General features: G+C 43.2%; 1 protein-coding gene across 5 annotated transcripts in view; it reads left to right on the top strand.

Annotated features, from left to right (window-relative positions):
• FAP (fibroblast activation protein alpha) overlaps positions 1 to 12604 on the top strand; it is a 58281-nt gene that overhangs the window by 12137 nt on the left and 33540 nt on the right. For 3 of the 5 annotated variants that reach the window (XM_083577189.1, XM_083577190.1, XM_083577192.1), the window contains 9 exons: positions 726 to 794; positions 2851 to 2946; positions 3790 to 3884; positions 3962 to 4036; positions 5611 to 5663; positions 6983 to 7055; positions 8784 to 8904; positions 10165 to 10319; positions 11951 to 12054. In XM_083577189.1, the coding sequence (XP_083433315.1) occupies positions 726 to 794; positions 2851 to 2946; positions 3790 to 3884; positions 3962 to 4036; positions 5611 to 5663; positions 6983 to 7055; positions 8784 to 8904; positions 10165 to 10319; positions 11951 to 12054 (841 nt within the window). The remainder of the gene's footprint in view (positions 1 to 725; positions 795 to 2850; positions 2947 to 3789; positions 3885 to 3961; positions 4037 to 5610; positions 5664 to 6982; positions 7056 to 8783; positions 8905 to 10164; positions 10320 to 11950; positions 12055 to 12604) is intronic. The other 2 variants (XM_083577191.1, XM_083577193.1) reach the window with 1 other exon arrangement.

The raw sequence follows: 12604 nt of genomic DNA on the forward strand, positions 1-12604 counted from the left end.
GAAGCTCTCAATTAGAAACTGCCATCTGATGGGAGACGAGCTTCTTCTTCTTTCATGAACATTTATTTTGAAAGATTATTGCTAACTCAGTATTTGCTATGATAGTGATTATTCGTGTGCCTAGACTGGCCTTCGGGTTTATTTATCTTGACAGCTTTCTTCTGCATTCGCGCTGGCGAGGAACAGTGTCAACAGTAGAAGTGACATGTGTGTTCTAGAGTAACTAATAGTTACATAGAAGAAGAAAAACAAGCATTATCTTTCCTTTTCCTTTTTAAATATTGATCTGTTAAAGTAAACGTGGTGATATGTTTCATCAGGAGTCTGAGTATATGACCTTGAGGGAAGTCCCTAAGTGAGGGAGTTATGGAGGAGCAAGTATCACCAGATACAACGACCAGATATGTTTCTCCTCTGAGCACCCACTGAAATGGTGGTCATCTCAAATCTCCTTATTTACTTCAGCGTCACAAAGTTTTTGAAAATTGATTTGAACACCTAGCTACAGAAAACAAGATATTTGTTTCTGAGAAACTGCTTGCTCAGAAACAACTTAAGGCTTGTGGTAGGTATTGTTCTAACTAGGCCAGGTTAAAAACAGACACATTTTGCAAAGATGTGCTAGCTTTCTGTTTAGCTGACTTAGAGGGACAGACTGAGCTCAGACGTTCTGCTAGCAGAAGCCAGTGCAAAGACTCCTGCTAATGCAACAATGCTTTCCCCAGGACCCGCCCAAGACATTTTGGCAACTGAGGCGAACGACAAAATGCCCCCTGCCCAACAGGGAACAAGGGGTGAGTGAAGTATACATCAGGAACAAGAGAAGAATAAAGATCTACATCAACAGCAAGCTGGGGGAGGAATCAAATCAATCTTACCCAATGGTTGAAGTAGGAATCAAAGGCCTTTGTGAAGGGGGAGGGAGCGAAGATGCCTGATCTGAATCATTCCGGGTGGGTGCAGAGCCTAGGAGACCCCCTTTCCTCCCTAAGGTGGGAGGAAACTAGCAGCGCTTCTCGTTCTCCAAGAGGCTGCTATAGAAGCAGCATGGGGGGGGGGGGAGCTGCCAAGGGGCAGCAGATTCAGCCTCCAGTTAGTGTGGTGCAGCCATTGCTGGCACTGCTCCAGCGGCCAATACATTCCTTGCAGGCTAGATCTGCTGCCCCTGTAGATCCTGCCACCCAAGGCGGTTGCCTCACCTTCCCTCATGGGTGGGCCAGCCCTGCATTCCTTCCACTGCTCCCCTTACCCCCCCCCTATGCCTCCCAGCCCCAGATCTGCTCTGGACGGTCAGGTGAACCCCCAGAACAGCACCCAGGGGGTAGAAGAGGGGAGATCGTTCTGTTGGGCAAACAGAAATGCTTGCGCTGATGGAACGATCTCCTTGGCACTAACCAGAATTCCAGGGATTACTCTCTGATGAATCAATTTAAAACACACACAAACACACAAGTATGTAAATTCATCTGTGGGTAAATCAAGGACAGAAATGCAACAGGAAACAATTGCAAAGTTAGCATTTGCAGGAAACACTCGTATGAGGCTTGTACAACTGTGTTTTTCAGCTGTTCTCTTTCTAATCCTTCATAAGTCTGTTACAGTAAATGTGTTCCATGTAGGGAAACCAAGATGGAATGGCATGTTGATTCTTTGATCTGAGCCAACAGAGCTTAATGACAATATATTATGATGAATGCCTAAAATTGGTGAATTTCTGCAGTCTGAATTTTACTCCAAAATAATTTTTGTGAATTTCATTCACTCATTTCATTCATTCACTCATTTCATTTGATTTCATTTCATTCCCCCCTCCTCTTTTGGGATGCCCCCTTCACTGCCAGCAGTTTCATTTAGGTGGTTGTTCAGTGTCAGCATTTATTGGCATACGCCTGAAATTTTTGGACATTCACAAAATTAGTCTTGGATTGTTAAAGTCTGCCAAGTTTTGGCCGTTCACATGAACGTGTTTTTAAAATAAATACAGTTTGAGAAATACATCTAGGGCTGCCATACACCTGGAATTTCCCAGACATAGCAAGGATTCATCCATCAAAAATGATGTCCTGGCAGAATTTTCAAAAAACGGGGGGAAATGTCTGAGAAAACGCATGCATATGGCAACCCATATAGGAGTGCTGATTTAGGGGTGATTTTCCAAAAAGAAAAATTTTTAACAAGGGGAACCTACTTCTTTTTTAGATTTTCCAAAGAAGTGCAACAACTTTGCCCCGCCCCCCAAGAAAAAAGCTCAACAAATTTGAAAAAAAAGGCTCAAAATCTTTTGAGTCCAGATTTTCACTTTTTGAAATATGGCAACCCTAAATACACTGAAGAACACAGGAAAGGGACCAGTGATTCTAAAACCTAGAACAGAGAGCTTTATTGAACATAGCCCACCTATGTTTGATATGAATGGAAAATGTTGTTTCATTGTTAATTCATTACGTGGACTAGTTCAGCTGTGCTGACTGGGGCTGATGGGCACCAGATTGGAGGAGGCTGGAGTGTACCTGCTTAGTTCATGACATAACAAGTGGAATTGACATGTGGGTGTTCCCAGTTATCAGTCAAAATGAAAACTGGCATTCTTCAGAGACATAGAAAACCAGATTCCTGCTGGTCTGAGGAAGACATCTTTTGTGTGAAATGAAGGGTTACTGCAGTTCACCCAGCCTGGTACTTTTCACCGCGGTTATAAGCGGAAGGGTATGTGTCATATCATCCTACCAGGTCTACAGCCTCCCAAACCCTCAGATTAGTGGCCAATTCAAAGGAATAAAATTCTAGAAACCATTTGTGCCTCTTGGGTGTGTTGTTATTAAATATCTCATTCCTGTTCTGTTTTTAAAGTTCGAAACAAAGGAAGCAATCCTAGACCTTTAACATTAAAAGAATATCTGGATGGAGACTTCAGTTACAAAACAATTTCTCCTTACTGGATTTCGGGTAAGAGACGGCATGATTTGTGGTTCAATGAGTATGTGGTGCTGAAACATCATTTTGGATTATTATTATTTTTAAAAAAACAACTACAAAGCTTGTGTCCATTGATGCTTTTGTTTTTGTTTTATGTCTTTTATGGGGGATGTTTTGTTTTTAAATGTTTTAAGCTGCCCTGAGAAACATAAATGCATTGGACGTATGGGGTATGTGGTTTCTAGAACGAAAAAGTAAGCGCAGCTAAAATGTTCAAGGAATGGGAAAGGGTGAGGTGTATGGGGTTTCATTGTGCCATGTAAGCGCCTTGATATTAACTAGTAATTGCAGACTGAGACCAACAGGATTTGCATAAAATAGGGTGGCAGAAAAAGGGCAGGAAAGAAGGGGGTGGCAGAAAGCATGAAAGAAAAGAGCAGGGCAGAGAGAGGGAGACAGAAAGAGAGAGGGAGGGAGGGAGGTGGCAGAAAGAGAAAGTTTCTGCTGTTTCTGTAAAGCAAGCATAATATAGAACCCAGCAGTATAAATTGTGCATCATCTAATCTCTGCCCCTATCTCAGGCTGCATAATGGCATACATGTAAAACACATGACTTCCCCAAAGAATCCTGGGAAATGTAGTTTACCCCCCACATAACTGCAGTTCCCTGCATCCTTAACAAACTACAGTTCCCAGGATTTGAACTACCCGAGATGGCTCCATCCCCGTCCCACCTGAATTACAGCATCAAAGTATTGTTATTTTACATCCATTTCCAACGTCATTTGCTGTAACAGATGCTGTAGTGAGATGACATTTGTAACCAAGCTTATTGTAATCATTCAAGCTATGTTTTTCCTCCTCCCTTCTAAGGAAATGAATATCTCCATCAGTTCTCAGAAGATGATATAATTCTTTACAATGTTGAATATGGGCAGTCACACACACTCCTGTCTAACAGCGTACTTGTACGTATTACTGTAATTTTTAAAATTGATTGAAGGGCCATGCTTTGGTTTCTAATTCATATCTTTAAATCTTTTAGAAAAAAGTCAATGCCACAAACTATATACTGTCAGCTGACCAGAATTTCATGCTGTTGGAAAGCAACTACTCTAAGGTAAAATGTTTTTCAGCTGAGATTTGTGGGCGGGATCCAGTGCACTTGTTATGTTTGTGTAACTACCTGTTTTTAGTGAACATTGGTCACATTGTTAGTGAACAATAGAACAATAGAACTCCCCCCTCCACCCATGTGCACCCCATGTCCTCCCCAAATCTGCTCCATAGGTTTCGGGGAAATTCATGGAGCAGACTTGGGGGGGGGGTGCGCAGGGAAAGAAGATGAGGGAAGCTTCATTGGGAAGCAGAAGTTACAAAGCACTACTTTGGATACAAACCAGGATTTATTCCTTAGCTTACAATCACCCCTGTTTCCCGCCACAAATGAATCAGAAGTGGCGGTGATGGGGAGTGGAATTCCTCTTGTGATTCTTCTGTATAAGCAAGCATCTCCTAATTCTGCTGACGAAAGGATCCTTTTGCAATAAACCAATATGTGCACTTTTCTCTGGTGTCTGGGAAATTTCCCACTGGTCCAAGGCAAACACACTTGTGTGATAAGGGCTGAGATGAAGGAGAACATTCTGAACTCTCTCCACATAGAGACACCATGGTTTTGCAAGGGGAGGGGAGGTAGCATCAATCAAGAAGCCCCATCCTACTCTGCTTTCGTTCCCATTAGCAGTTAGGCAGAGTGGTCATTTTAGGAATTGCTATGCAGCTTTAGTAGATTGTGGGCAACTTATTGTTTTTACTACACTGAGAAATACATCAAATGTCTAAAAGATCCTTCCCATGTTGCATTCCATGTGTGGAAATATTTCTTAGTGGAATGGAGGAGACTTTTAGCTCACCTTTAAAAGAGAATCTATATACTGGGCATTTCCCCCAAAAGGGAGAGTCAAAAGAAAGCTCAGCTGTCTCTGGAAATCTGCACTTTTCTGACTTGTGAAATGCAGTTTTCCAGCCAATTAATGTATACAAAACTACATATACTTAAAGTGTGGATAAAAGTGCATACGTTTCTGAAAATAACTAAAACACATTGTGTAAGGGAAAACCACTTTCCAACAATGTGCACGAGGCAAAATTGCATAGAAAAATGTGTGCATTGGAAGAAAACTTGCACTGAACAGCTTAATGAATTTTCATGCGGATAAAAATAAAAATCACAAAGTGAAGTGGAAATGCGAAGAGTTGAACTTAAGGTTGGGAAAATGAGAAACTGAAGCTGACAGATTTGCCCACCCCTAGCAATAACAGGTCCCCATGGCACTGGCCACACAAGATGCGAAAATACTTTGCCCTATGGGTTGCCTGAGTCTCATGGTGGGTCTCAGGGATGTGCGCTGTAGATGTCAACACACTCTACTTGGCTGAACAACCTGCGTGATGATTGTCCTTTCTGGAAGCTAACCCATTGTCACCACCAGGAAGCATTTCCAGCAGTTTCCTCAAAGTTGTGTTGTGTTAACTAGTGCTAGGACAGTGCCATTGTGAAGGTTTGCAGAGCTTTCATAAAGTGAAACTGTCTTCTGTTAAAAAAGTGTTGGGAGGAATACTGTATATTACTATGTTTCGGCTGTAATAATAACAACTAATCATGTTATGTCTCTGTTGTAACTTTTTCAGCTCTGGAGGTACTCTTATACAGCATCCTATCACATTTATGATCTTGGAAACAGGTAAGACTGAAAAGGTTTTCTTTCATACTGACCCTCGAGTCAATCTGTTCCGTGTTTGCTCTTGGTCTTCTATTTGGGCTCCTTTAAGGCATACTTTTTTCCCTCTTAGGAGAACAGTGATGGCCACCAACTTTGGGGGGGCTTTAAAAGACAAAATCAGGGAGGATAAGACTGTCAATGGCTACCAGACGCAGTCAGAGATAGCAATGCTTCTGAATTCCTTTTGCTGGAATCCACAGGAAGGGAGAGTGTGTTCTTGTGCTCAGGTCCTGCTTGAGGGCAGTGGTGCCAACTTGGCCCCCAGATTGTGGGTGTCCAGTGGCACACACGGCGTGATGTCATGACATCACTTGTGCCATTGTGTGTGCATGCTGCTTGGCCTCCGTCTGCCACCGCCACCCACTGCCTTGCCTCCTCTGGCTCTCTGGTGCAGCGGCAACTGGGCCAGGGCCTCTGCCTCTGCCGTGGGGCCTCAGCTGGGGCTTGCCGCAGATATGCTTGGGCATCCATAATGGGAATTTTGTGGGTGCCGAGGTGCCCCAGGCTCTTGTGAGTTGGCGCCTATGCCTGAGGGGTCCCTCATGGTTGACATCTGTGAGAACAAGGAGCTAGACTACATCAACCACTGCTCTCCTTATGTTCTTCTATTAGTTAGGCTAGCTAATGGGCACATTGTTTCCAGTGACATTGCTAAATTATCTGCTTCTAAATGGTTATATCCCATGCTGCACATAGCAAATTCTGCTCACGTAATGGGACTTTCCCTTCCTCTCTTCTCCCTGCGTGCCCTCTGGAGCAGATGCTAAAGGTGTGCAAGGAAGGGGAGAGGAAAGTTCTGTTGCATAAGCAGAAGTCTACTGCACTCGCGGAACTCCACCACAGGATATGACCCAAATACTCTCGGCGTGTGCAGTTTTTAGGCTCCCTTAAATCACAGTATTGCCGTGACTACAGGAATACAATGGGGCTTGCCTCTGCTGCCCAGATGCTAAACACATTGACTTGGGAATAAGCTCAGTCAAATTGTTGAAAGAGAGAGTCGACGTATTATAAAGTAAAAAATAATAAAATGAGTATCTGTAACCATGTACATGCCTAGATGGCTGCCCCCAACTATAACAAGAAATTAAATAAGAAAAGAAGCACCAGCGTTGGTGGGCTCCATTGTGCCCATGCCCACCTAGGTGCTCACGAGGGTCCTTTTGGTTTGCTGCTGACCCTTCTTTGGGGATTTTTTGGGGAAGCCAAGGGCTTTAAATGAAATCTGACCTTGAAATACCGAGCTTGCCTTTGCATCTTTCATTTCTTTCCCTTTGCAGTGCTTTTGTCAAAGGACACGAGCTTCCACATGACATTCAGTATATAGCCTGGTCACCTGTTGGACACAAATTGGTCAGTAAGCTCACGAAGTGTGAGAATAACGCTTCTATTTTTATGAGATTCATTTGCCTTCAGTGTTTGTGCAGGCATCGTTTTTGCAGGCCTTCTTATCTCTGCTTATCAGCTGTGCTTTAGAATATTGACTCTTAAAAAAGATAAACACTCCACAGCTGCCTGGAACTGTGGGTGCTTTAGCACAGAGCCCTGGTAATTGTTGGACCACTTTGTCTTCTCCGAAAACTAGACAAACCCAAGGTACAGGGACTCTTCATTTGCTATTTACCCAAAGACTGTAGTTTCTGACCCTCTTCTGTCTGCCCAGATGCAAAGAGAGCACTAGTGCCTCACTGCAGTTCATTTCAGTAGCTTCCCCATTCTTGGGGTTCATATTTCTTCTGTACCACCACAAACCTCTAACCCACCCTCCCTACTGAGAAAAGCATCAGGAAGAGTGGATTAAGGATTGTGAAGCTAAAGGAGCGTGCCCTCTGCCAGGAGGACCGAGCCCTTAAGATTCGTTGCTTGTGGTCTCCCAAAAACATGGCCATGAATCAGGTCCCTTGTTATGTACCCTCTCAGCCCTGTTAGCCACAAGTCAATTTCTGCATGCCATGGCACTGAGAGCTGTCCTGTTCCACAAAAACCTAGAGAAGGGCCCCTATTTGTGCCCTATTTCTCCAGGACAATATACAAAATAATAGGGAGGATGAGGCTGTTGGTGGCTATTAGCCATGATGGCGATGTTCTCCCTCCACTATCCATGGCAAAATGCCTCTGAATACTGAATTCCAGCAGCGATCTGGTAGGCTGCTATGAGGACAAAATGCTGGACCAGCTGGACCTTTGGAATGGTTCAGCCCCCTGGGTTCTTACAAGATCAGGCAGTGTATAAATGCAGCAAATAATAAATAAATATATGGCCATTGTGTTTTATGCACACAACAAATCTGTGAGATCAGGTAGGCTTGGAAATATTGACTTGCCCACAGCCACCAGTTGTGCTTTAAAGCTGAGCAAGGACTTGAACCCAGATTTTCCTAGTCCACTGGCAATATTGTATGGACCCAAGCATACTAGCTTTGCCCCTCCAGACGCTGCTGGGCTTCAATTCCCACCACTGAACAGGTTTCCAATTGTTTAAAAATGTTTTAAATATGCTTTTGTTTTATCTTTCCGCTCTGTTGTCTTACCACTTAGGTGTTTGCTGCCCTGGGCTTCTGTGAGAGGGAGGGCAGGAAAGAAAGTTGAATAGTAGGGTGGTATCCATTGCTACTCAGAGGAGACCCATTGAAAATAACGGACATGGCCAACTTGGGTGCATTCATTTAAATAGGCCTATGCTGAGTAAAACTTAGCTGGATACAACCATTCTTATTTATCATCCCCAGCCAGCATAGTCACTAGTTAGGGATGGTCGAATCTGCAGTCTAGCAATAGGTTCTTCATTGCTGATATGCATGGCATGAATCAGATCTCCAAATTCTTGTGTGTGAGTGAGTGAAAAGGCCCCCATTCACACAGGAGAGATATAATTTTATCCTCGACTTGTCAGCCCCTAGCCGCACTGAGCATTACTCCAAAGGATTTTCCTTGCAGCCTAGGGGAGTGAAAACTGGCACACCCTCTGTTGTGTAGAAACAGAAGTGCCTTCTGTCCTTTGCATCTAATTCCCTGTTTAGATGTGCTACTGTTCTCAATAACTTTGACTGCATAAAATGATTTGGGGGTTTTTCTTCCCAGGTTTATGTGTATCAGAATAATATCTATTTGAAACAAGGCCCCAGAGAACCTGCTGTTCAAATAACTACAAATGGTTATTGGAATGAAATATTTAATGGAATCCCTGACTGGGTCTACGAAGGTAAACATCAACCTGAAATCAATATTATTGCCACATGAGGCAAGAGTTGGTCAGCAAAAAGATGTGATGCCCTGAGCTGCAGCCAAATGTTGTTCATAGTGCTGTGTTTGTGTAGAAGGCTTATATTTCTCATAAGGAGTCCCTTCCTCAAAACTGCAAAAAGCTAACTGCTAACTACAAGCCAGCATGGTTATTCACCATCATAATTTACTATTTGTCAACGGTTTTGCTCAACGTCTTACAGCAATAATATGCATTCTCACTGTGGTTTCCTAACATCCCGTATCTTGGGTTTTCACACCCTGCCACATATTTCTTCACGCTAGGGTGGGGGGATATTTCCTTGTTAGTTTCTGCTAGGTTTTAGACCTACCCATTTTTGTACGTTCCTCAGATATCGGTCATAAAACTATCTGTCCAACTTAAGAATTAGTATCGTGTTTATCTGTAATATTAGGACACAATTTCTTCTAATTTGGCTTCTGAAACACTCCACTGATAAAAGAGACTCTGGCTTGTAGGCTAATAAGGCCCACCAAGCCTCATCATTTGGTTCACTTGGCCATTTCAGCCAATATTTCCTGTACCCTTCAGTCAAAATTACTCACGTTCTTTATCTCAAGAGTATTTAACATCTATGAATATTTTACATTCTTTGAATTGTCATTCTTGTTGCTGTTATATGTACATCATGAATTAGAAACAAAAGGCTCCTGTTCACGTTGCTTGCCAACCACATCTATCTCCTGACAATGGGGACTGCGTGAAGACAGCTTTGCATTTTTATGTATATAGGAAGAAAAAATATATAACCCATGCTGTTAACTAACATTCATACACATTTAGCTCTGCAATGTTCTTGGACATAGTTACATTTATTTAGGTGAATAACTAGGGCCTCCCATACAGGGAACCCTCATAATATAAATCCATCACTGCCAATAAGGCTGGAATAATGCTATGCTTTGTTGCACTAGATTAGTTTAGCAATAGGTATGCCCTATCCTCTCCCCTTCCCTTTTAAACTAGCTATGGCATTTATCCAGGAAAAAATGAGGCAAATCTGTACAGCAGAAACAATGTCTCACGTGTCGTTCAAGTTGCGGGCTTACCACTGGGACAGAGCTGCCTTGCTTGTTTGATGCATAGCAGCTTATCAGATAAATGGGTTCTATGTACACTGGTGTCCTTACAAGATAACGGTAGCTCATGATCCTCTTTTGTAGTAGAATAACATATATTTAACATGATTTCTCTTAGAGGAAATGCTTGCTGTAAAATATGCACTGTGGTGGTCTCCAAATGCAAAGAATGTGGCATACCTACAGTTTAATGATACTGGAATACCAGTTATTGAATATTCATATTATGGTGAAGATCAATATCCTAGAAAAATAAAGATACCATATCCAAAGGTATGTTTGGGGTTTTGTTGTTTGCTTTGCTTGGCTCTGTTGAATAAGATCTGATTATATTTCAGCGTAGAAATGCTTGGATTTCTAAGATTTAATTGCTGGATTTTAATGCCTATTATTAAACTAACTATTGGGTTAAGCGTTGTATATTTTGATGATGACATAATAAAGGGCCTGGTCCATCGTTTCACCTTTACCGTTGGACATATTCAGCCCTTATCAGGCATCAGGGAATCTGTTCCCCACACAGTAGGCTGCCAGGAACAGATAGACAAGGGAAGTCTTACCAATGTCCTTTATTCAATATTCACAGAGATGCTGCCTCTTTGAGTAATGGCATTGTTCTGAGTAATCTCCACACACACCCTAATTGTCAACAGCACCACCCACCTTACGGTAGCCACTTAGGGCGATTTGTCTCCAAGCCCTTTGCTCTCCTACTTTCAATGCTCACTGGGTTCTGGGAGAAGGTGGGTCTGGAAAGCTTTCTAGTGATAACGTGTCGGCCAGATGCTCTAGCTCTGCCTCCCCTGCCTCCTCCTCTCTCATTATTTCCCAGCTCTGCCCGTCATCTATCTCTAAGCTGTGACCTCTAGCAGATCACTGTTGTCAATCTATACTGTCTTCCTCATCTCTGGGAGGTTCAGGCTGGGTAGGCGGGCTGCACCATTCCTCCTCTGTCCAGTCCCTGACATCCCTTCTGGTAGCATAACTCTCCATGTCCAGGATGGCTGCCGACAGAAAAGGATAGAGACTGGTCGTAAAAGGTTCTTATGCATGCAGGGAGAGGAGGGGAAGAGGCAGCTAAAGACTGGATCCTTCCCTTCAGTATTTTGAATGGGAAGTGTTTGGGTGAGTCAAAGTTGAGCCAGCTGGCCTGGAGAGTGACTGTAAGAACTTCCCCACAGCTGTGGGTTGCTTCCAGGGAGAAGCCTATTGTGTGGGCAATTCATTTGTGGATGGGAGTTGTGTTGTGGTGAGAGCACAAATGCAACTCGCGAATGTGTAAAGTGTGATTCATGGCATGCCTGGGATATTGCTATTTTAAAAAACTGATTTATTGTGTTGCATCTTTGTATTTACGTTTCCCGTGGTCTTCATGTATTTTCTTTTGTATTAATACAAATCTTGGCCAAACAACAGTATAGAAGTAAAACATACGACGATGATGAAATATATTATAATCTATTTGCTCAGTGCCTACTGCAAACTTTCTTTCCATAAATGAACAGGGCTCACATGTATGCCAGCTTTTCTCAAACTTGGGTTCCCATATGTTGTTGGACTACAACTCCCATCATCCCTAATTAGTAGGACCAGTAGTCAGGGGGGATGGGAGTTGTAGTTGAAGTCCACTTACCCTCTTTTGGGGTGGGGTGGCATTGCAGGATGGCCAGCTTCCCCCTCCCCCCATGATGCAGAGCTGGGGCCCCGGGGGCTGCTCTTGCTGGAGTGTGAACTTTGGCTCGCACTCCCAGGTTGAATCCAGCTCTGTGCCAGCCTGCCAAATTGGCCAATGGCAGGCTGGCACGGAGGTCAGAGCTTCTTGGGAGTGGGCCTGGGGGAGTAATTAGGCTTCCTTCAATTCCCTGGAGATTATTTTGAACCTGATTATATGTTTTCCTTTGAAGGCTGGGGCTAAAAATCCTACCGTCAGAGTGTTTATTGTTGATGCTACTTATCCAGAAGCTTTGGGTCCTAAGGAAGTACCTGCTCCAGCAGCGATAGCATCAAGGTAGTATTTTGTGAAACTGATATTTTCTTCTTTGTTTCTTTTCTTTTATTTTAGCAATAGAATTTTTATGTTAAATAGTTTGACCCTGGGCTCCCCACCACCTCCGCCCCTTGCAGATCTGTTCTATGGAAATAGTGTAGATGCTTGCTTTTCATTTTCCACTGCCATCGAAAAACTGCGGGTGATATCCTACTAAGTCAAAGACCCACCGGAATTGATGAACTTATGTTCCCTTTCCCCTTTGATTTTAATGGGTCTACTCTGAGGAAGACAAATGTTGGACATTACTCCGACAGGCATAGGGAACATGGGCATAGCCAGGAGGGGCAGCTGTCCCCTTCACCATCAAGTCAATAAATAAAAATACTGAACTAAAAGGAGAAATTGTAGAAAGATTTGGGCAGATTTTTCTGAGCATTTGGAGTCAAAAGAAAGCAATTTAAAACAACTGTTGTCGAGACATTTCATTCCAAATCTGGTAGACGAAGCCAGACAGAGGATGATGACAGGTGTATGTCCTGTCCCTCTGCACATAAATCCTGGCTATGCC

Source organism: Podarcis filfolensis (genome assembly GCF_964270895.1).
Source record: "Podarcis filfolensis genome assembly, chromosome: 1".
Lineage (NCBI taxonomy): Eukaryota > Metazoa > Chordata > Lepidosauria > Squamata > Lacertidae > Podarcis > Podarcis filfolensis.